Consider the following 25,721-nt stretch of genomic DNA (forward strand, 5'->3'; position numbering starts at 1 on the left):
CCGGGTTTCCGACCCAGCTGGAATTTGACCCTGACTTAAAGTGCCAATGGAAACGGTGTGTGTGTGTGTTCCCAGGTGTCTCTGGGTCTGGCTGCGTCTCCTCTGACCAACCTGGAGGCTGTCCGGCTGTTCTGTCGCTGCGCTGCATTGGGCGTAACCGTTGGTTACCTTTACACCTTGTCCTTCTACGCCACCTGTCTGGTTGCCACAGGTTACCTGGAGACAGGGTACAGACACGGGTGTTTCTGTCGCCGCGTCCCCAAGAAGGGAGCGCTGGACACCAAGCCACGCTGGTACCGCTGTCTCATGTACACACGCTACCAGGACGAGACACACTCACAAACTCACTCACACACACCCAACTCTACACACACACACACACCTAATGCTGCGCACACCTACACACATACAGCGAATCCTGCACACTCACACACTCACACACACACTCCCAACACCACACACACACATGACCATACACCTAACACTACACATGCTCACACACACACTCCCAACACTACACACATACATGCTCACACACACATTCCAAATACACACACCCCAACCACCATCTCTGAACTGCGACCCCAGGACTCACACTTGTTGCTAGGCTGCGTGCAGCGTTGCTATGGAGACTGGATCACCAACACCTATGTGAAGCCCTTCATGGTTCTGCTCTACCTCGTATACATCTCCTTTGGCCTGATGGGCTTCCTACAGGTAACACACACACACACACACATACTACTGACTCTACTAACTACTAACTATGCTGACTACTATCTCTACTGACTCTACTGACTCTACTAACTATGCTGACTACTATCTCTACTGACTCTACTAACTCTACTGACTACTAACTCTAATAACACTACTGACTGCTAACTCTACTAACTCTGTTAACTCTACTGGCTACTAACTCTACTGACTACTAACTCTACTAACTCTGTTAACTCTACTGGCTACTAAATCTACTGACAACTAACTCTACTAACTACTGATTACTAAGAATTATTAATACATTGGACATAAAATGCAATGGCGTGACACTGAGTTCACCTCTCTCTCCTCTCTCTGAGTGACTGCTAACTCCACTGACTACTAACTCTACTACCTCTACTGACTGCTAATTCTACTGACTACTAACTCTAATAACTACTAACTCTACTACCTCTACTGAATGCTAATTCTACTGACTACTAACTCCACTGACTACTAACTCTACTACCTCTACTGACTGCTAATTCTACTGACTACTAACTCTAATAACTACTAACTCTACTACCTCTACTGACTGCTAATTCTACTGACTACTAACTCTAATAACTACTAACTCTACTACCTCTACTGAATGCTAATTCTACTGACTACTAACTCTAATAACTACTAACTCTACTACCTCTACTGACTGCTAATTCTACTGACTACTAACTCTAATAACTACTAACTCTACTACCTCTACTGACTGCTAATTCTACTGACTAATAACTCCACTGACTACTAACTCTACTACCTCTACTGAATGCTAATTCTACTGACTAATAACTCCACTGACTACTAACTCTACTACCTCTACTGACTGCTAATTCTACTGACTACTAACTCTACTAACTACTAACTCTACTAACTCCACTGACTACTAACTCTACAACTCTACTGACTACTAACTCTACTGACTACTAACTCTACTACCTCTACTGACTACTAACTCAACTGACTACTAACTCAACTGACTACTAACTCTACTACCTCTACTGACTGCTAATTCTACTACCTCTACTGACTGCTAATTCTACTGACTAATAACTCCACTGACTACTAACTCTACTACCTCTACTGACTGCTAATTCTACTGACTACTAACTCTACTAACTACTAACTCTACTAACTCCACTGACTACTAACTCTACAACTCTACTGACTACTAACTCTACTGACTACTAACTCTACTACCTCTACTGACTACTAACTCAACTGACTACTAACTCAACTGACTACTAACTCAACTGACTACTAACTCTACTGACTACTAACTCTACTGACTACTAACCCTACTAACTTTACTGACTACTAACTCTACTAACTCTTCTGACTCCTAACTCTACTAACTCTTCTGACTACTAACTCTACTAACTCCACTGACAACTAAATCTACTGACTACTAACCCTATTGACTACTAACTCTACTAACTCTGCTGACTACTAACTCTACTAACTCTACTAACTATACTGACTACTAACTCTACTGTCTACTAATTCTACTAACTCTACTGACTACTAATTCTACTAACTCTACTGACTACTAACTCTACTAACTACTAACTCTACTAACTATACTGACTACTAACTCTGCTGACTACTAACTCTACTAACTATACTGACTACTAACTCTGCTGACTACTAATTCTACTAACTCTAATGCCTACTAATTCTACTAACTCTACTGACTACCAACTCTACTAACTTTACTGACTACTAACATTAATAATTCTACTAACTCTACTGACTACTAACTCTACTAACGTTAATAATTCTACTAACTCTACTAACTCCACTGACTACTAACATTAATAATTCTACTAACTCTACTGACTACTAACTCTACTAACGTTAATAATTCTACTAACTCTATTAACTCTACTGACTACTAACATTAATAATCTACTAAGTCTACTGACTACTAACATTAATAATTCTACTAACTCTACTAACATTAATAATCTACTAACTGGACTAACTCTACTGAATACTAACGTTAATAATCTACTAACTCTACTGACTACTAACATTAATAATTCTACTAACTGTACTAACATTAATAATTCTACTAACTCTACTAACATTAATAATCTACTAACTGGACTAACTCTACTGAATACTAACGTTAATAATCTACTAACTGTACTAACGTTAATAATCTACTAACTACTGAATACTAACGTTAATAATTCTACTAACTCTACTAACGTTAATAATTCTACTAACTCTACTAACGTTAATAATTCTACTAACTCTACTGACTCTACTAACGTTAATAATTCTACTAACTCTACTAACGTTAATAATTCTACTAACTCTACTAACGTTAATAATTCTACTAACTCTACTAATGTTAATAATTCTACTAATTCTACTGAATACTAACGTTAATAATTCTACTAACTCTACTAACGTTAATAATTCTACTAACTCGACTGAATACTAACGTTAATAATTCTACTAACTGTACTAACTCTACTGAATACTAACGTTAATGATCCACTAACTCTACTGAATACTAATGTTAATAACTCTACTAACTCTACTGAATACTAACGTTAATAATTCTACCAACTCTACTAACGTTAATAATCTACTAACTGTACTAACTCTACTGAATACTAATGTTAATAACTCTACTAACTCTACTGAATACTAATGTTAATAATTCTACCAACTCTACTAACGTTTATAATCTACTAACTCTACTAACGTTAATAATCTACTAACTCTACTGAATACTAACGTTAATAATTCTACTAACTCTACTAACGTTAAATATTCTACTAACTCTACTAACGTTAATAATCTACTAACTCTACTGAATACTAATGTTAATAATCTACTAACTCTACTGAATACTAACGTTAATAACTCTACTAACTCTACTAAATACTAACATTAATAATTCTACCAACTCTACTAACGTTAATAACTCTACTGAATACTAATGTTAATAATTCTACTAAATATCCTGAATACTAACGTTAATAATTCTACTAACTCTACTGACTACTAACGTTAATAATTATACTTACTCTACTCAATACTAACGTTAATAATTCTACTAACTCTACTAACATGAATAACTCTACTAACTCTACTGACTACTAACGTTAATAATTATATTAACTCTACTCAATACTAACCTTAATAATTCTACTAACTCTACTAACGTTAATAATTCTACTAACTCTACTAAATACTGACGTTAATAACTCTACTAACTCTACTAACGTTAATAATTCTACTAACTCTACTAACGTTAATAATTCTACTAACTCTACTAACGTTAATAATTCTACTAACTCTACTGACTACTAACGTTAATAATTCTACTAACTCTACTAACTCTACTGAATACTAACGTTAATAATTCTACTAACTCTACTAACGTTAATAATTCTACTAACTCTACTGACTACCATCGTTAATAATTCTACTAACTCTACTAACTTTAATAATTCTACTAACTCTACTGAATACTAACATTAATGATCTACTTACTCTACTGAATACTAATGTTAATAACTCTACTAACTTTACTGAATACTAACGTTAATATTTTGAATAACTCTACTAACGTTAATAATCTACTAACTCTACTGAATACTAACGTTAATAATTCTACCAACTCTACTAAATACTAACGTTAATATTTTGAATAACTCTACTAACGTTAATAACTCTACTAACTCTACTGACTACTAACTTTAATAATTCTACCAACTCTACTAACGTTAATAATCTACTAACTCTACTAATTTTAATAATTCTACTAACTCTACTAACTCTACTGAATACTAACGTTAATAATTCTACTAACTATACTGAATACGAACGTTAATAATTCTATTAACTCTACTGACTTCTAACGTTAATAATTCTACTAACTCTACTGAATATTAACGTTAATAATTCTACTAACTCTACTAACATTAATAACTCTACTAACTCTACTGAATACTAACGTTAATAATTCTACTAACTCTACTAACGTTAATAATTCTACTAACTCTACTGACTCTTCTAACGTTAATAATTCTACTAACTCTACTAACGTTAATAATTCTACTAACTCTACTAACATGAATGATTCTACTAACTCTACTAACGTTAATAATTCTACTAACTCTACTAACGTTAATAATTCTACTAACTCTACTAACGTTAATAATTCTACTAACTCTACTAACATGAATAATTCTACTAACTCTACTAACGTTAATAATTCAACTAACTCTACTAACGTTAATAATTCTACTAACTCTACTAACATTAATAATTCTACTAACTCTACTGACTCTACTAACGTTAATAATTCTACTAACTATACTAACGTTAATAATTCTACTAACTCCAGTAACATTAATAATTCTACTAACTCTACTAACGTTAATAATTCTACTAACTCTACTGACTACTAATGTTAATAATTCTACTAACTCTACTGACTACTAACGTTAATAATTCTACTAACTCTACTAATGTTAATAATTCTACTAACTCTACTAACGTTAATAATTCTACTAACTCTACTAACTACTGACTACTAACGTTAATAATTCTACTAACTCTACTAACTCTACTGAATACTAACGTTAATAATTCTACTAACTCTACTAACGTTATTAATTCTACTAATTCTACTAACTTTAATAATTCTACTAACTCTACTAACATTAATAATTCTACTAACTCTACTGAATACTAACGTTAATAATTCTACTAACTCTACTGACTACTAACGTTAATAATTCTACTAACTCTACTAACTACTAACTCTACTAACTCTACTGACTACTTACTCTACTGACTACTAACTCTACAAACGTTAATAATTCTATTAACTCTACTGACTACTAACTCTACTAACGTTAATAATTCTACTAACTCTACTGACTTCTAACGTTAATAATTCTACTAACTCTACTGGCTACTAACTCTGTCGTGACGTTGTATTAGTTAATGTGACGACTGTTGTTCATCGAATGATTAAAGTTTCTAATTGCGTGATTTACTGAATCAAGCAGTTATTAACTCATTAACCTTGGGTACTATGGGTTTTACATTTTCATATTCCGTCTATCGTCATGACCACCATTGTGGCTGACGGAAACCATTGTTCCAAAGTCCCTTTATTTAATGTTTAATGTTCTGAGGCTGGTTCTCCATAGTAGCAGGACAAAGGAATTTGTCTGTGGTCTGAGATTGCCATGGGCGTGAGGGGTCATAAAACCCCCCACATCTTCAGACCCCTAGATCTCTCCTCCTCTGTTGGGGTTGAGAGATAATCTGTAGGGTTGTGGTCTCCTGTAACCTGACCTGACCAGGACAGTCATTACATCTACTAACTCTACTGACTACTAACTCTACTAACTCTATTGACTACCAATGTTAATAATTCTACTAAATCTACTAATTTTACTGACTACTATCTCCACTGACTACTAATTCTACTAACTCTACGGACTACTAACTCTACTAACTTTACTGACTACTAACATGAATAATTCTACTAACTCTACTGACTACTAACGTTAATAATCTACTAACTCTACTGACTACTAACATGAATAATTCTACTAACTCTACTAACTACTAACATGAATAATTCTACTAACTCTACTAACTCTACTGACTACTAACGTTAATAATCTACTAACTCTACTGACTACTAACATTAATAATTCTACTAACTCTACTGACTACTAACATTAATAATTCTACTAACTCTACTGACTACTAACGTTAATAATTCTACTAACTTCACTGATTACTAATTGTACTACTAACGTTAATAATTCTACTAACTCTACTAACTCTACTGAATACTAACTCTACTGACTACTAACTGCACTGACTACTAATTCTACTAACTCTACTAACTCTACTAACTCTACTGACTACTAACTGCACTGACTACTAATTCTACTAACTCTACTAACTCTACTAACTCTACTGAATACTAACTGCACTGACTACTAATTCTACTAACTCTACTAACTCTACTAACTCTACTGAATACTAACTGCACTGACTACTAATTCTACTAACTCCACTGACTACTAATTCTACTAATTCTACTAACTCTACTAACTCTACTGACTACTAACTGCACTGACTACTAATTCTACTAACTCTACTAACTCTACTAACTCTACTGAATACTAACTGCACTGACTACTAATTCTACTAACTCTACTGACTACTAATTCTACTAACTCACTGACTACTAATTCTACTAATTCCACTGACTACTAACGTTAATATTTCTAACTCTAAGCCCTAACCGTTATTAAGAATATATCTAATATATAATAACATGTGTGTTGCAGGTGAGCCAGGGCTCAGAGCCCAGTTCTCTGGTTGCTATGGATACAGGGACATTGTTGTATGCTCGCGCCCAGCAGCGCTACTTCTCCTCCTACTCTCCTGTGATTGGCTTCTATGTCTATGAGAGCGCCCCCTATTGGAACACCTCGGTACAGCGAGACCTGCTGGAGTACGCTAAAGGTACTGACCTCTGACCTCCAACCATAACTCTAACCCTGCCGGAGTAGCTAAAGACACTGACCTCTGACCTTTAACCCTAACCCAGGGTTTTCAAAACTTGGTACTGGGGACCCCAAGGGGTGCATGTTTTGTTTTTTGCCCTAGCACTACACATCTGATTCAAATGATCAACTCATCATCTAGCTTTCATTATTTGAATCAGCTGTGTAGCGCTAGAGCAAAAAACAAAACCTGTATCCAGGGGGGCCCCAGGACCAAGTTTGCAAAACACTCCTCTAACCCTAACCCTGCTTGAGTACGCTAAAGGTGTACTGACCTCTGACCCCTAACCCTGATGGAGAACCTTAAAAGTACTAACCCTAAAGGCCATGATCCACTGGCAATTTGTTGAGGCAATGTTGCTGGCAACGAGATGGGGTATGAGACAGGGGAGCAATGATGGGCAACAAGTAACATGGACATGAAGAATAGATTTCATATAAAGCATAGCATATATTAATGTACGCCTTCAGGAAGTATTCACACCCCTGGACTTATTACACATTGTGTTACAGCCTCAATTCAAAGTGAATTTAACATGTTTTTAAATCTCACCCATCTAAACAAAATACCCCATAATAAAAAAGTGAAACATATTTTTAGTCAATTTAGCAAATGTATTGAAAATGAAATACAGAAATATCAAATGTACATATGTATTCAGACCCATTTGCTCTGCAACTCAGGGGTATACAATTTCCTTTGACCATCCATGAGATGTCACTACAACTTGATTGGAGCCCATCTGTGGCCAATTCAACTATTTGGACATGATTTAGAAAGAAACACATCTGTCTGTATACGGTCCCACAGTTGACAGTGCAGTAACTATACCATGAAGTCCAAGGAACTGTCCGTAGATCTCTGAGATTGAATGGTGATGCGGCGTATATTTGGGGAAGGGTATAAAACTATTCCTAGAGTGTTGAAAGTTTCCAAGAGCACAGGGGTCTTCATCATTGGGAAACTACCCAGACTCTGCCTTGAGCTGGCCGTTCGACCAAACTTGGCAAGAAGGGAGGTTACCAAGCACCCAATGACCACACAGACCAGAGCTTATTGGCTGAGATGGAAGAACCTGCCAGAAGGACAACAGTCTCTACAGCACTTCACCAATCAGGCCTTTATGGTAGAGTGGCCAGACGGAACTATTTGGCCTGATTGGTGGAATGCTCCAACTGATTGATGGAGTGCTCCATCTCCACAGAGGAACTCTAGAGCTCTGTCAGAGTGACCATCGGGTTCTTGGTCGCCACTGTGATTTTGGGGGCCGTCAATGCTGCAGGCGTTTTTTTGGTACCCTTCCCCAGATCTGTGCCTTGACACAATCCTGTCTCGGAGCTCTACGGACAATTCCTTCGACGTCATGGGACCTTATATAGACAGGTGTGTGCCTTTCCAAATCATGTCCAATCATTTGAATTTACCACAGGTGAACTTCAATCAAGTTGTAGAAACATCTCAAGAATCATCAATGGAAACAGGATGCATCTGAGCTCAATTTACAGTCTCGTAGCAAAATCAGTATTACTGACTAAGGTTTTTCTGTTTTTTATTTTTAATACATTTGCTGGAATTTTTAAAACCCTTTTTTCACTTTGTCATTATGGGTTATTGTGTGTAGATTGAAGAGGAATTTATTGGATTTGATCAATTTTTAAATAATTATGTAATGTAACAAAATGTGTAAAAAGTCAAAAGGTCTGAAAACTTTCCAAATGCGCTGTATTGCTTCAAGTTGTATGTTTAAAGTATTGTATGTATTGCCTTGGTATTGCCCTCCAATTCCAATCTTAGTCTGTTATAGTTTGTTAAACAGTTTACAGAAACCAAATAACAAAATACAGACCTATCCTATCCTGTTGACTTCTGTGATCGAAAAAGCCTTGGTTTCATGCATGTCAACATCAGAAGCCTCCTCCCTAAGTTTGTTTTACTCACTGCTTTAGCACACTCCGCCAACCCTGATATCCTTGCCGTGTCTGAATCCTAGCTTAGGTAGGCCACCAACAATTCTGAGATTTCCATACCCACCTACAACATTTTCCGTCAAGATAGAACTGCCAAAGGCGGAGGAGTTGCAATCTACTGCCGAGATAGCCTGCAAAGCTCTGTCATACTTTGCAGGTCTATACCCAAACAGTTTGAACTTCTAATTTTAAAAATGTACCTCTCCAGAAATAAGTCTCTCACTGTTGCCGCCTGCTATCGACCCCCCTCCGCTCCCAGCTGTGCCTTGGACACCATTTGTGAATTGATCGCCCCCATCTAGCTTCAGAGTTCATTGTGTTAGGGATATGGGATATGCTTAACACCACGGCAGTCCTACAATCTAAGCTAGATGCCCTCAATCTCACACAAATCATCAAGGAACCCACCAGGTACAACTCTAAATCCGTAAACATGGGCACCCTCATAGACATTATCCTGACCAACTTGCCCTCCAAATACACCTCTGCTGTTTTCAGTCAGGATCTCAGCGATCACTGCCTCATTGCCTGTATCCGCTATGGGTCTCCGGTCAAACGACCACCCTTCATCACTGTCAAACGGCTCCCTAAAACACTCAGGCCTTTCTAATCAACCTGGCCCGGGTACCCTGGAAGGATATTGACCTCATCCCGTCAGTCGAGGATGCCTTGTCATGTATTGTCATGTTGTGTCTTTCTGTCCTTTCCTTTCACCCTGTCTCCCTCTGCTGGTCGTACTAGGTTACCGTTTCTGTCCCTCTTTCCCCCAGCTGTTCCTTGTCTTCTCTGACTACCTCATTCACCCCTTTTCCCACCTGTTCCCTTTTTCCCTCTGATTAGGTCCCTATATCTCTCTCTGTTTCTGCTCCTGTCTTTGTCGGATTCTTGTTTGTGTGTCTCATGCCTGAACCAGACTATCATCGTGTTTGCTGCAACCTTGTCCTGTCCTGTCGGAATCTACCTGTCCATCTGAGCCCACGTGTGTTCATCATTAAAGAAACTCTGTTTGTTAATTCGCTTTTGGGTCCTCATTCACGCACCGGACAGAAGAATCCGACCAAGAATGGACCCAGCGACTTCGGATCCTCTCCACTCAGCCGTCGAGATCCAGGGAGCGATGCTAGGCAGACACGAGCAGGAATTGTCTGCTGCTCGACATGCCGTTGAGACCCTGGCCACCCAAGTCTCCAACCTCACAGAACAGGTTCACCATCTCCGCCTCGATCCACCGGCCACTTCCAGGGCTTTCGAATCTCCGGAGCCCAGAATCAATAACCCGCCGTGTTACTCTGGGGAGCCCACTGAATGCCGCTCGTTCCTCACCCAGTGTGATATTGTGTTTTCTCTCCAGCCCAACACTTACGCCAGGAGCACTGCTCGTGTCGCCTACGTCATATCTCTCCTTACTGGACGGGCTCGTGAGTGGGGCACGGCAATCTGGGAGGCAAGGGCTGAGTGTACTAACCAGTATCAGGACTTTAAGGAGGAGATGACACGGGTTTTTGATCGATCTGTTTTTGGGGAGGAGGCTTCCAGGGCCCTGTCTTCCCTATGTCAAGGCAATCGATCCATAACAGACTACTCTATTGAGTTTCGCACTCTTGCTGCCTCCAGTGGCTGGAACGAGCCGGCTTTGCTCGCTCGTCTTCTGGAGGGTCTCCGCGCAGAGGTAAAGGATGAGATTCTCTCCCGGGAGGTTCCTTCCAGCGTGGATTCCTTGATTGAACTCGCTATTCGCATTGAGCGACGGGTTGATCTTCGTCACCGAGCTCGTGAAAAGGAGCTCGCGTTCTCCGTTGCCCCCCTCTCCGCATCACTACCATCTTCCTCTGCCGGCTCGGGAGCTGAGCCTATGCAGCTGGGAGGTATCCGCATCTCGACTAAGGAGAGGGAACGGAGAATCACATACCGACTCTGTCTCTATTGCGGTTCTGCTGGTCATTTTGTCACTTCATGTCCAGTAAAAGCCAGAGCTCATCAGTAAGCGGAGGGCTACTGGTGAGCGCTACTACTCCTGTCTCTCCTTCAAGATCCTGCACTACCTTGTCGGTCCATCTACGCTGGACCGGTTCGTCAGCTTCCTGCAGTGCCTTAATAGACTCTGGGGCGGAGGGCTGTTTTATGGACGAGACCTGGGCTCGGGAACATGACATTCCTCTCAAACAGTTAAGGGAGTCCACGGCCTTGTTCGCCCTGGATGGTAGTCCTCTCCCCAGGATTCAGCGTGAGACGCTACCTTTAACCCTCACTGTTTCTGGTAATCATAGCGAAACCATTTCTTTTTTAATTTTTCGTTCACCTTTTACACCTGTTGTTTTGGGCCATCCCTGGCTAGTTTGTCATAATCCTTCCATTAATTGGTCTAGTAATTCTATCCTCTCCTGGAACGTCTCTTGTCATGTGAAATGTTTAATGTCTGCTATCCCTCCTGTTTCCTCTGTCTCTTCTTCACAGGAGGAGCCTGGTGATTTGACAGGGGTGCCGGAGGAATATCACGATCTGCGCACGGTGTTCAGTCGGTCCAGGGCCACCTCTCTTCCTCCACACCGGTCGTATGATTGTAGTATTGATCTCCTTCCGGGAACCACTCCCCCCCGGGGTAGACTATACTCTCTGTCGGCTCCCGAACGTAAGGCTCTCGAGGATTATTTGTCTGTAGCTCTTGACGCCGGTACCATAGTCCCCTCCTCCTCTCCCGCCGGAGCGGGGGTTTTTTTTGTCAAGAAGGACGGGTCTCTGCGCCCCTGCATAGATTATCGAGGGCTGAATGACATAACAGTGAAGAATCGTTATCCGCTTCCTCTTATGTCTTCAGCCTTCGAGATCCTGCAGGGAGCCAGGTTTTTCACTAAGTTGGACCTTCGTAACGCTTACCATCTCGTGCGCATCAGGGAGGGGGACGAGTGGAAGACGGCGTTTAACACTCCGTTAGGGCACTTTGAATACCGGGTTCTTCCTTTCGGCCTCGCTAACGCTCCAGCTGTCTTTCAGGCATTAGTCAATGATGTCCTGAGAGACATGCTGAACATCTTTGTTTTCGTTTACCTTGACGATATCCTGATTTTTTCACCGTCACTCCAGATTCATGTTCAGCACGTTCGACGTGTCCTCCAGCGCCTTTTAGAGAATTGTCTTTTTGTGAAGGCTGAGAAGTGCACTTTTCATGCCTCCTCCGTCACATTTCTCGGTTCTGTTATTTCCGCTGAAGGCATTAAGATGGATCCCGCTAAGGTCCAAGCTGTCATTGATTGGCCCGCCCCTAAGTCACGCGTCGAGCTGCAGCGCTTTCTCGGCTTCGCGAACTTCTATCGTCGTTTCATCCGTAATTTCGGTCAGGTGGCAGCTCCTCTCACAGCCCTTACTTCTGTCAAGACGTGCTTTAAGTGGTCCGTTTCCGCCCAGGGAGCTTTTGATCTCCTCAAGAATCGTTTTACATCCGCTCCTATCCTTGTTACACCTGACGTCTCTAGACAGTTCGTTGTCGAGGTTGACGCGTCAGAGGTGGGCGTGGGAGCCATTCTTTCTCAGCGCTCCCTCTCTGACGACAAGGTCCACCAATGCGCGTATTTTTCTCATCGCCTGTCGCCGTCGGAACGTAACTATGATGTGGGAAACCGCGAACTGCTCGCCATCCGGTTAGCCCTAGGCGAATGGCGACAGTGGTTGGAGGGGGCGACCGTTCCTTTTGTCGTTTGGACTGACCATAGGAACCTTGAGTACATCCGTTCTGCCAAACGACTTAATGCGCGTCAGGCGCGTTGGGCGCTGTTTTTCGCTCGTTTCGAGTTCGTGATTTCTTATCGTCCGGGCTCTAAGAACACCAAGCCTGATGCTTTATCTCGTCTCTTCAGTTCTTCAGTAGCCTCCACTGACCCCGAGGGGATTCTCCCTGAGGGGCGTGTTGTCGGGTTGACTGTCTGGGGAATTGAGAGGCAGGTAAAGCAAGCGCTCACTCACACTCCGTCGCCGCGCGCTTGTCCTAGGAACCTTCTTTTCGTTCCCGTTCCTACTCGTCTGGCCGTTCTTCAGTGGGCTCACTCTGCCAAGTTAGCCGGCCACCCTGGCGTTCGGGGTACGCTTGCTTCCATTCGCCAGCCGGGAGCATGACACGCGTCGTTTCGTGGCTGCTTGTTCGGTCTGCGCGCAGACTAAGTCCGGTAACTCCCCTCCTGCCGGCCGTCTCAAGCCGCTTCCCATTCCCTCTCGACCGTGGTCTCACATCGCCTTAGATTTTGTCACCGGACTGCCTTCGTCAGCGGGGAAGACTGTTATTCTTACGGTTGTCGATAGGTTCTCTAAGGCGGCTCATTTCATTCCCCTTGCTAAGCTTCCTTCTGCTAAAGAGACGGCACAAATCATCATCGAGAATGTTTTCAGAATTCATGGCCTTCCGTCAGACGTCGTTTCGGACAGAGGTCCGCAATTCACGTCTCAATTTTGGAGGGAGTTTTGCCGTTTGATTGGGGCTTCCGTCAGTCTCTCTTCCGGCTTTCACCCCCAGTCTAACGGTCAAGCAGAACGGGCCAATCAGACTATTGGTCGCATCTTACGCAGTCTTTCTTTTCGCAACCCTGCGTCTTGGTCAGAACAGCTCCCCTGGGCAGAATACGCCCACAACTCGCTTCCTTCGTCTGCGACCGGGCTATCTCCTTTTCAGAGTAGCCTCGGGTACCAGCCTCCGCTGTTCTCATCTCAGTTCGCCGAGTCCAGCGTCCCCTCCGCTCAGGCTTTTGTCCAACGTTGCGAGCGCACCTGGAAGAGGGTCAGGTCTGCACTTTGCCGTTATAGGACGCAGACTGTGAGGGCTGCTAATAAGCGTAGAACTAAGAGTCCTAGATATTGTCGCGGTCAGAGAGTTTGGCTCTCCACTCAGAACCTTCCCCTTAAGACGGCTTCTCGCAAGTTGACCCCGCGGTTCATTGGTCCGTTCCGTATTTCTCGGGTCATTAATCCTGTCGCAGTTCGACTTCTTCTTCCGCGATACCTTCGTCGCGTCCACCCGGTCTTCCATGTCTCCTGTATCAAGCCCGTTCTTCGCGCCCCCGCTCGTCTTCCCCCCCCCCCCCCCCATCCTTGTCGAGGGCGCACCCATCTACAGGGTCCGTAGGATTTTGGACATGCGTCCTCGGGGCCGTGGTCACCAGTACCTCGTAGATTGGGAGGGGTACGGTCCTGAGGAGAGGAGTTGGGTTCCCTCTCGGGACGTGCTGGACCGTGCGCTGATCGAGGATTTCCTCCGTTGCCGCCAGGTTTCCTCCTCGAGTGCGCCAGGAGGCGCTCGGTGAGTGGGGGGGTACTGTCATGTATTGTCATGTTGTGTCTTTCTGTCCTTTCCTTTCACCCTGTCTCCCTCTGCTGGTCGTACTAGGTTACCGTTTCTGTCCCTCTTTCCCCCAGCTGTTCCTTGTCTTCTCTGACTACCTCATTCACCCCTTTTCCCACCTGTTCCCTTTTTCCCTCTGATTAGGTCCCTATATCTCTCTCTGTTTCTGCTCCTGTCTTTGTCGGATTCTTGTTTGTGTGTCTCATGCCTGAACCAGACTATCATCGTGTTTGCTGCAACCTTGTCCTGTCCTGTCGGAATCTACCTGTCCATCTGAGCCCACGTGTGTTCATCATTAAAGAAACTCTGTTTGTTAATTCGCTTTTGGGTCCTCATTCACGCACCTGACATGCCTGGTCATTCTTTAAAAGTAATTTCCTCACCATCTTAGATAAGCATGCCCCGTTCAAAAAATGCAGAACTAAGAACAGATATAGCCCTTGGTTCACTCCAGACCTGACTGCCCTTGACCAGCACAAAAACATCCTGTGGCGGACTGCAATAGCATTGAATAGTCCCCACAATATGCAACTGTTCAGGGAAGTCAGGAACCAATACACGCAGTCAGTCAGGAAAGCAAAGGCTAGCATTTTCAAGCAGAAATTCGCATCCTGTAGCTCCAAAACGTTTTGGGACACTGTAAAGTCCATGGAGAACAAGAGCACCTCCTGAGGCTAGGTAACACGGTCACCACTGATAAATCCATGATAATCGAAAATTTCAATAAGCATTTCTCAACGGCTGGCCATGCCTTCCTCCTGGCTACTCCAACCCCGGCCAACAGCCGTCTTCATTGACCTGGCCAAGGCTTTCGACTCTGTCAATCACCGTATTCTTAGCAGCAGACTCAATAGCCTTGGTTTTTCTCATGACTGCCTCACCTGGTTCACCAACTACTTTGCAGACAGAGTTCAGTGTGTCAAATTGGAGGGCATGTTGTCCGGACCTCTAGCAGTCTCTATGGGGTTACCACAGGGTTCAATTCTCGGGCCGACTCTTTTCTCTGTATATATCAATGATGTTGCTCTTGCTGCGGGAGATTCCCTGATCCACCTTTACGCAGACGACACCATTCTGTGTACTTCTGGCCCTTCCTTGGACACTGTGCTAACTAACCTCCAAACAAGCTTCAATGCCATACAATAGTTCTTCCGTGGCCTCTAACTGCTCTTAAACGCTAGTAAAACCAAATGCATGCTTTTCAACCGTTCGCTGCCAGCACCCGCCCGCCCGACTAGCATCACCACCCTGGACGGTTCCGACCTAGAATATGTGGACAACTATAAATACCTAGGTGTCTGGCTAGACTGTAAACTCTCCTTCCAGACTCATATTATACATCTCCAATCCAAAATTAAATCTAAAATCGGCTTTCTATTTCGCAACAAAGCCTCCTTCACTCACGCCGCCAAACTTACCCTAGTAAAACTGACTATCCTACCGATCCTCGACTTCAGCGATGTCATCTACAAAATAGCTTCCAACACTCTACTCAGCAAACTGGAGTCAGTCTATCGCAGTGCCATCCGTTTTGTTACCAAATCATCTTATACCACCCACCACTGCGACCTGTATGCTCTAGTCGGCTGGCCCTCGCTACAAATTCTTTTTTTCAGCTGTGAGTCGTCTTGGGTATGCCTGTATCAGCTGTGAGTCTTCTTGGGTATGCCTGTATCAGCTCTGAGTCGTCTTGGGTATGTCTGTATCAGCTCTGAGTCGTCTTGGGTATGTCTGTATTAGCTTTGAGTCGTCTTGGTTATGTCTGTATCAGCTGTGAGTCGTCTTGGGTATGTCTGTATCAGCTCTGAGTCGTCTTGGGTAGTCTGTATCAGCTCTGAGTCGTCTTGGGTATGTCTGTATCAGCGCTGAGTCGTCTTGGGTATGTCTGTTTCAGCTCTGAGTTGTCTTGGGTATGTCTGTATCAGCTCTGAGTCGTCTTGAGTATGTCTGTATCAGCTCTGAGTCATCTTGGGTATGTCTGTATCAGCTCTGAGTCGTCTTGGGTATGTCTGTATCAGCTCTGACTCGTCTTGGGTATGTCTGTATCAGCTCTGAGTCGTCTTGGGTATGTCTGTATCAGCGCTGAGTATGGATTGCTGTCATACCTTCCATACCTTTCATTTTGTAATTTGGGTGAAATATCCATTTAATATGGGCTTCAATTAGCAGGCTGATCGATTAGCACGGGCACTACAGTGTATGTTTCTGGCAGTTAAATATGACAAACTGAACACAATATGTATATACTAACATATTGTGAGCAAATATGGTAGTGAGGTAACATATGAGACATTAATGACCAACATTTCACTCCAAAACCAGAGATGATTTTAGGTTTTAGGTATTTTCTCTCGCTTCATCTAAAAAATGGCCACCATGTTTTCCTAAATATTTTAAAACGGCAGACTGATCCCAGGACCGAGATCTAAGCTCTGATTGGAGGAACATAAAAAATTACCCACTATGTGGCGCTGCCAATCAAAACTCCCAGATTATTATTTTAAATGTTTGTCTTCCAAAATTGCCAATGTATCACCATGGCATTAACTCGATTCCCTCAAAGCTAATGGTCTTCTTTAAATCTCTTTTAATCCCTATTCCCTCTTTTAAACACATTTTCAGGAACTTGCTTTCGATTGATTGTTTTGATTGATTGTCAAGTGATTTAAAGTAATCAAATACCTTTTTATTTGTCACTTGCCGAATGCAACAGTAGACCTGTTTTGGTTTTGGTCCCAGTGATGTACTGGACTGTACACACTATCGTCTGTAGCTCCTTGCGGTTAGATGCCGAGCAGTTGCCATACCAAGCAGTGATGCAACCAGTCAGGATGCTCTCGATGGTGCAGCTGTAGAACTAGTATTATATTGTATGAAAAGTGCTGTATAAATATTACTATTGGTACATGAATATAATTGTTATTATTGTTGAAGGGTTCCAGCGAATCAGCTGGCTGGAAAGCTACCTGGATTACCTGACAGAACGGAACCTCTCCACTACCAGCCAATCACGTGAAAGCTTTACGCGGATGCTCCGCCTCTCCTTCCTTCGCCAGCCGCAATTCGCTCATTTTGCCGATGACATCATCTTCGCTGAGCGCGATGAAGGGGAGGAGCCAGAGATGGCAGCGTCACGTGTCTTCCTGGTTGCCAAGACAACAGAGAACAAGAGGGAGGAGATGTCCGTCCTATTGGACACACTGAGACGTCTGTCTCTGACATCACGCGTCCGCTTTCTCATCTTCAACCCCTCCTTCGTCTACCTGGACAGGTGGGACGGGAGTGTGTGTGTGTGTGTGTGTGTGTGTGTGTGTGTGTGTGTGTGTGTGTGTGTGTGTGTGTGTGTGTGTGTGTGTGTGTGTGTGTGTGAGAGAAGAGAGGAGAGTCTCAACTGATCTTTCTGTCTCCTCTTTCCCTCCCCCTCTGTACCTGTCTTTCTCTCTCGCCTCCTCTCTCCCTCCCCTACCTCTCTCTATCTCTCTCTCTCCTCCTCTTTCACTCCCCCCTCTACCTGTCTTTTTGTCTCTCCTTCTCTTTCCTTTCTGCCCCTCTCTTCCTCTCTCTCCTCTCCTTTCCCTCTCCCCCTCTACCTCTCTCTTCTTTCCCTCTCCCCCTCTCTACCTGTCTTTCTGTCTCTCCTCCTCTTTCCCTCTCCCTCTCTCTCTTCTTTCCCTCTCCCCTCTACCTCTCTCTCCTCCTCTTCACCTAACCCCTCTCTCTACTTCTCCCCTCTCCTTTCCCTCTCCCCCTCTCTGCCTCTCTCTCCACCTCTTTCCCTCTCACCCCCTCTCTCTCCTTTGTATCTTCCTCTCTCCATCTTTCTCTGTTTCTCTCTTTCTCTCCCCCTCTCTCTAGGTATGCTACAGCGGTGAGCTCTCCTCTGCGCCACTCCCTGATGGCGGTGTTGTTCCTGCTGGGTCTGTCGTCTCTAGCGGTGGTGGAGCCCCTAGTGGCAGTGTGGCTCAGTCTAACCCTCCTCTCTGTCCAGTTTGGTGTTCTGGGCTTCATGACTCTGTGGGGCGTGGAGCTCGACTGCGTGTCTGTGTTATGTCTGATTTCAGCACTGGGTCACTCAGCAGACTGCTGTGGTCCTCTACTGGCCACCTTCTCCTCTGGCCGGGGGGACAGCCGGACCGTGTGGGTCAGACTGGCGTTGGAGAGACATGGCGTCCCCTCTCTACAGACGTTGATCTGCTACACTGCAGCGCTGCTCCCTCTGGCCGCCGTCCGCTCCAACCTTACACGCTCGCTGTTCCGTTGCCTAGTGCTGACGGCATTCTGTTCAGCGCTCCATGCCTTGGCCTTCCTGCCCACGCTGCTCACCTTCCTGCCACCCGCCAAGAAGACAGGAAGTAGACAGGGAGACAGAGGGGAAGGGGAGGGGCTTAGAGAGGAAGTGGAGTGTGTGGAGATGGTTGACAGCACCAGGGTGGTCGACCAGATCACCACCGTCTGACCAACAGGATGTGATGTCACAGGTTTTGATGGTGTCGCTGAGGATATGTTACCATGGCAACTAGCCTCTGTTGGCTGACGCCTCACAGAGTGTGGCCAATCAGAGCAAGGAATCAACATGTTGCGTTTTCACATAGAGAGAGAGAGGAAGAAACGGAGGGAGAGAGTGAAAGAGAGGGTGAGAAAGTCAGATGAGATGGGGAGAGAGAAAGAAAGTGAGAGGTAGAGAGGAAGAGCGAGAGAAGGTGAGAAAGTCAGATGAGAGATAGATAGGGAGAGAGAAAGAAAGTGAGAGGGAGAAAAAGTCAAAGGGAGAGGTAGAGAGAAAGAGAGTGAGAGAGAGTGAAACAGAGAGGGTGGAGTAAGATAGAAGAAAAATGGAGAGGTGCTTTGTTTCCATGGTTACTCTCTCCTTGCCTCTTGTTGCAGTGTCATACAGTTATCAGGACATGCCCCCCCCATTTTTTGCAGTCTGTATCTACTGCAGACTGGATCTACTGCAGTCTGGATCTACTGCAGTCTGGATCTACTGCAGTCTGGATCTACTGCAGACTGGATCTACTGAACACAGGATTACTGCAGCCTGGAACTACTGCTGTCTGGATCTACTGCAGTCTGGATCTACTGAACACTGGATCTACTGCAGACTGAATCTACTGAACACTGGATTTACTGCAGACTGGATCTACTGAACACTGGATCTACTGCAGACTGGATCTACTGCAGTCTGGATCTACTGCAGTCTGGATCTACTGAACACTGGATCTACTGCAGACTGGATCTACTGAACACTGGATCTACTGCACACTGGATCTACTGAACACTGGATCTACTGCAGACTGGATCTACTATGGTCTGGATCTACTGCACACTGGATCTACTACAGTCTGGATCTACTGAACACTGGATCTACTGCACACTGGATCTACTGCAGACTGGATCTACTGCACACCGGATCTACTACAGTCTGGATCTACTGAACACTTGATCTACTGCACACTGGAGCTACTGCACACTGGATCTACTACAGTCTGGATCTACTGAACACTGGATCTACTACAGACTGGATCTACTGCACACTGGATCTACCACAATCTGGATCTACTGCACACTGGATCTACTGCACACTGGATCTACTACAGTTTGGATCTACTGCACACTGGATCTACTACAGTCTGGATCTACTGAACACTGGATCTACTACAGTCTGGGTCTACAGCAGACTGGCTATACTGCAGACCTTGTCTACTACAGTCTGGGTCTACTGCAGACTGGCTCTACTGCAGACTGGGTCTACTGCAGTCTGGATCTACTGAACACTGGATCTACTGCAGACTGGATCTACTGCAGACTGGATCTACTGAACACTGGGTCTACTGCAGACTGGATCTACTGCAGACTGGGTCTACTGAACACTGGATCTGCTGCAGACTGGATCTACTTCAGACTGGATCTACTGAACACTGGATCTACTGCAGACTGGATCTACTGCAGACTGGGTCTACTGAACACTGGATCTGCTGCAGACTGGATCTACTACAGACTGGGTCTACTGAACACTGGATCTGCTGCAGACTGGATCTACTGCAGACTGGATCTACTGCAGACTGGATCTCCTGAACACTGGATCTGCTGCAGACTTGATCTACTGCAGACTGGATCTACTGCAGACTGGATCTACTGAACACTGGGTCTACTGCAGACTGGATCTACTGCAGACTGGATCTACTGAACACTGGGTCTACTGCAGACTGGACCTACTGCAGACTGGATCTACTGCAGATCGGATCTACTGCAGACCGGTTCTACTGCAGACCGGATCTACTGCAGACTGGATCTGCTGCAGACTGGATCTGCTGCAGACTGGATCTACTGCAGACTGGATCTGCTGCAGACTGGATCTACTATGGTCTCACAGAGACTTTGACATCAGTAAGAGTTTCCTGTATCAATGGAGGAAAGGTTTTAGTGATGTCAGAAACCCTTCATGAACTATTGTCCAATCAGAGACTTCTAACCCTGTATGAGAGGGATGTCAGTCAGTTGTCATAGTAACTAATGACCTGTGGAACACTGTGTATGTTACATTCACCTGTGAATCATCTGTTTATCCCAAATTCCAAAAAATACCGTATCACAGGTAATAGAGGACCAGTGATACCGTATAGAGCTCCAGAGTGGAGGTGTCATAATACCCATATAACCTGGTGGTCCAACAGGGAAATGGTTCAAATAGTTTTTCCACTATTCATTTTTCTCATATGGGATTTAGAAACACTTATAATGAGGGCTATGTTTCATGTAGGCTTACCCTGGCATGACGTTTTGATAACCAATCAAAGATGCAATTAGCATCAAAGATGCATGTCATCTCTCGCTGACACATTTGCTAACGGGTATTGTGTCAATTTAAAACTTATACAAGACAGTTAACAGAATTGTCAATTTAAAGAAATGTTGCCTATGTATTCATTACTAAATTTAGCTAACATTAGATAGATAATCCAGAGATTCTGACCTTTGCCTCAATTCGGCAGTCTCATCCAGATCATCATGGCATTTGTAGTTCTTTATGATAGCCACATTAGCGGCATTTAATTATTTTTTTTTTTGGGGGGGGGGGGGGGGGGGTAAATATATTGATAAGTCACCTTGTCCTAGAGAGATCGGTTATCAAAAGGTTACACCAGGGTAGGCCTACACGAAACACAGCCCTTACTTTAGGTGTTTCTAAAATCCCCTATGGGAAATATGAATGGTGGAAAAACAATTAGAACCATTTCTCTGTTTGACTTCTAGGTTTTATTGGAGTTATGACTTATACTGTGCTACTCTATAATTAAGCAGTAAGTCATGAGGGGATGTGGTATATGGCCAATATACCACGGCTAAGGGCTGTACTTATGCATGACGCATTGCGGAGGCATAGACACAGCCCTTAGCCGTGGTATATTTTCCATATACCATAAACCCCGAGCTGCCTTTATAAACTGGCTACCAACATAATTAGAGCAGTAAAAATAAATGTTTTGTCATACCTGTGGTATACGGTCTGATATACCACGGCTGTCAGCCAATCAGCATTCAGGGCTAGAACCATCCAGTTTATAACAGGTAATGGAGAACCAGTGATACCATATTACAGGTAATAGAGGACCAGTGCTACCGTATTACAGGTAATAGAGGAGCCGTCATACCGTATTATAGGTAATAGAGGTCCAGTGATACCGTATTACAGGTAATAGAGGACCAGTGATACCGTATTACAGGTAATAGAGGAGCAGTGATAGCGTATTACAGGTAATAGAGGACCAGTAATAGTATTACAGGTAATAGAGGACCAGTGATACCGTATTACAGGTAATACAGGAGCAGTGATACCATATTACAGGTAATAGAGGACCAGTGATACCGTATTACAGGTAATAGAAGAGCAGTGATAGCGTATTACAGGTAATAGAGGACCAGTGATAGTATTACAGGTAATAGAAGAGCAGTGATACCGTATTACAGGTAATAGAGGAGCAGTGATACCGTAGTACAGGTAATAGAAGAGCAGTGATAGCGTATTACAGGTAATAGAGGACCAGTGATAGTATTACAGGTAATAGAAGAGCAGTGATAGCGTATTACAGGTAATAGAGGACCAGTGATAGTATTACAGGTAATAGAAGAGCAGTAATACCGTACTACAGGTAATAGAGGAGCAGTGATACCGTATTACAGGTAATAGAAGAGCAGTGATACCGTATTACAGGTAATAGAGGAGCAGTGATACCGTATTACAGGTAATAGAAGAGCAGTGATACCGTATTACAGGTAATAGAGGACCAGTGATAGTATTAGAGATAGTAGAGGAGCAGTGCTGTACGGTATGTATTTCAGCTAACAGAGGAGCAGTGCTACCATATTACAGGTAATAGGAGAGTAGTGATGTACAGTATGTATTACAGCAAACAGAGGAGCAGTGATACCCTATTACAGGTAATAGAAGAGCAGTGATACAGTATTACAGGTAATAGAGGAGCAGTGATAGTATTACAGGTAATAGAAGAGCAGTGATGTACGGCATGTGTTACAGGTAATAGAGGAGCAGTGCTACCATATTACAGGTAATAGAGGAGCAGTGCTACCGTATTACAGGTAATAGAGGAGCAGTGCTACCATATTACAGGTAATAGAGGAGCAGTATTACAGTATTACAGGTAATAGAGGAGCAGTGATATACGGCATGTGTTACAGGTAATAGAGGAGCAGTGATATACGGCATGTGTTACAGGTAATAGAAGAGCAGTGATACCATATTACAGGTAATAGAGGAGCAGTGCTACTATATTACAGGTAATAGAAGAGCAGTGATACAGTATTACAGGTAATAGAGGAGCAGTGATGTACGTAATGTATTACAGGTAATAGAGGAGCAGTGATGTACGGCATGTATTACAGGTAATAGAGGAGCAGTGATGTACGGCATGTATTACAGGTAATAGAGGAGCAGTGATGTACGGCATGTATTACAGGTAATAGAGGAGCAGTGATGTACGGCATGTATTACAGGTAATAGGAGCAGTGATACCATATTACAGGTAGTAGAAGAGCAGTGATGTACGGCATGTATTACAGGTAATAGAGGAGCAGTGATACCATATTACAGGTAATAGAAGAGCAGTGATACAGTATTACAGGTAATAGAGGAGCAGTGCTACCATATTACAGGTAATAGAAGTGCAGTGATACAGTATTACAGGTAATAGAGGAGCAGTGATGTACGGCATGTATTACAGGTAATAGAGGAGCAGTGATGTACGGCATGTATTACAGGTAATAGAGGAGCAGTGATGTACGGCATGTATTACAGGTAATATAGGAGCAGTGCTACCATGTTACAGGTAATAGAGGAGCAGTGATACCGTATTACAGGTAATAGAGGAGCAGTGCTACCATATTACAGGTAATAGAGGAGCAGTGATACCGTATTACAGGTAATAGAGGAGCAGTGCTACCATATTACAGGTAATAGAGGAGCAGTGCTACCATATTACAGGTAATAGAGGAGCAGTGATAGTATTACAGGTAATAGAAGAGCAGTGATGTACGGCATGTGTTACAGGTAATAGAGGAGCAGTGCTACCATATTACAGGTAATAGAGGAGCAGTGCTACCGTATTACAGGTAATAGAGGAGCAGTGCTACCATATTACAGGTAATAGAGGAGCAGTGATACAGTATTACAGGTAATAGAGGAGCAGTGATATACGGCATGTGTTACAGGTAATAGAGGAGCAGTGATACCATATTACAGGTAATAGAGGAGCAGTGCTACTATATTACAGGTAATAGAAGAGCAGTGATACAGTATTACAGGTAATAGAGGAGCAGTGATGTACGTAATGTATTACAGGTAATAGAGGAGCAGTGATATACGGCATGTATTACAGGTAATAGAGGAGCAGTGATGTACGGCATGTATTACAGGTAATAGAGGAGCAGTGATGTACGGCATGTATTACAGGTAATAGGAGCAGTGATACCATATTACAGGTAGTAGAAGAGCAGTGATGTACGGCATGTATTACAGGTAATAGAGGAGCAGTGATACCATATTACAGGTAATAGAAGAGCAGTGATACAGTATTACAGGTAATAGAGGAGCAGTGCTACCATATTACAGGTAATAGAAGTGCAGTGATACAGTATTACAGGTAATAGAGGAGCAGTGATGTACGGCATGTATTACAGGTAATAGAGGAGCAGTGATGTACGGCATGTATTACAGGTAATAGAGGAGCAGTGATACCATATTACAGGTAATAGAAGAGCAGTGATACAGTATTACAGGTAATAGAGGAGCAGTGCTACCATATTACAGGTAATAGAAGTGCAGTGATACAGTATTACAGGTAATAGAGGAGCAGTGATATACGGCATGTATTACAGGTAATAGAGGAGCAGTGATATACGGCATGTATTACAGGTAATAGAGGAGCAGTGATGTACGGCATGTATTACAGGTAATATAGGAGCAGTGCTACCATGTTACAGGTAATAGAGGAGCAGTGATACCGTATTACAGGTAATAGAGGAGCAGTGCTACCATATTACAGGTAATAGAGGAGCAGTGATACCGTATTACAGGTAATAGAGGAGCAGTGCTACCATATTACAGGTAATAGAGGAGCAGTGATACCATATTACAGGTAATAGAGGAGCTGCTGCTGCAGAGTTAATAATTATGATTATGAGTTAAAAATATTATAAATACTTTACAGACTTTAGAAATACAGCAACAACAGGAACATCTGCAGTCAGAAATCAGATTAATGAATAAAATGAAATGTTTTTGAATCCTAAATCGACCCTTAGCCCCTGTTTCATAGGCCTATGCACTCCAGTATTCCAGTGCAGTACTGTATATCACTCTATTCTTTACATAGTGCTCTACTTTTGGCCTGAACTCTGGATTAGGGACTTCTACAGGGATCCGTCTTGTGTTCTGTTGATGTTTCTGTTGGCTTAAAGAATAAAGACACACATATTTCTGGGTCTCGGTGTCTTTTAGTGTGTGACGGACACTCACACTCACACCCTAGTGTAGACTAGAAGATGTGATGGCCTCCGGTACCTTGTGTTGTTTGTATTCAGTTGTGATGTCTCATTCATAC

At 43.2% G+C, this 25,721-nt stretch overlaps 1 protein-coding gene and 1 long non-coding RNA gene across 9 annotated transcripts in view; both read left to right on the forward strand.

Moving 5' to 3' along the window:
- ptchd1 (patched domain containing 1) overlaps positions 1–21,672 on the forward strand; it is an 81,387-nt gene extending 59,715 nt beyond the window's left edge. Inside the window, exons 9-12 of the mRNA XM_036945618.1 lie at positions 76–717; positions 7,095–7,272; positions 17,539–17,875; positions 18,460–21,672. Coding sequence (XP_036801513.1) covers positions 76–717; positions 7,095–7,272; positions 17,539–17,875; positions 18,460–19,060 — 1,758 coding nt within the window. The 3' untranslated portion in view covers positions 19,061–21,672. The remainder of the gene's footprint in view (positions 1–75; positions 718–7,094; positions 7,273–17,538; positions 17,876–18,459) is intronic.
- A 29-nt stretch (positions 21,673–21,701) lies between these two features.
- Positions 21,702–25,602, forward strand: LOC118938950. 8 transcript variants are annotated; one of them, XR_005036330.1, is made up of 3 exons: positions 21,702–23,744; positions 24,461–24,699; positions 24,762–25,602. It is a non-coding gene; the product is annotated as an uncharacterized LOC118938950 (long non-coding RNA). The 8 variants fall into 8 exon arrangements; XR_005036332.1 differs by having other exon boundaries at positions 24,461–24,571; positions 24,638–25,602; XR_005036334.1 differs by having other exon boundaries at positions 24,461–24,534; positions 24,638–25,602.
- Positions 25,603–25,721: the final 119 nt, after the last annotated feature.

This window comes from Oncorhynchus mykiss, chromosome 15 (assembly GCF_013265735.2).
Source record: "Oncorhynchus mykiss isolate Arlee chromosome 15, USDA_OmykA_1.1, whole genome shotgun sequence".
Classification (NCBI taxonomy): domain Eukaryota; kingdom Metazoa; phylum Chordata; class Actinopteri; order Salmoniformes; family Salmonidae; genus Oncorhynchus; species Oncorhynchus mykiss.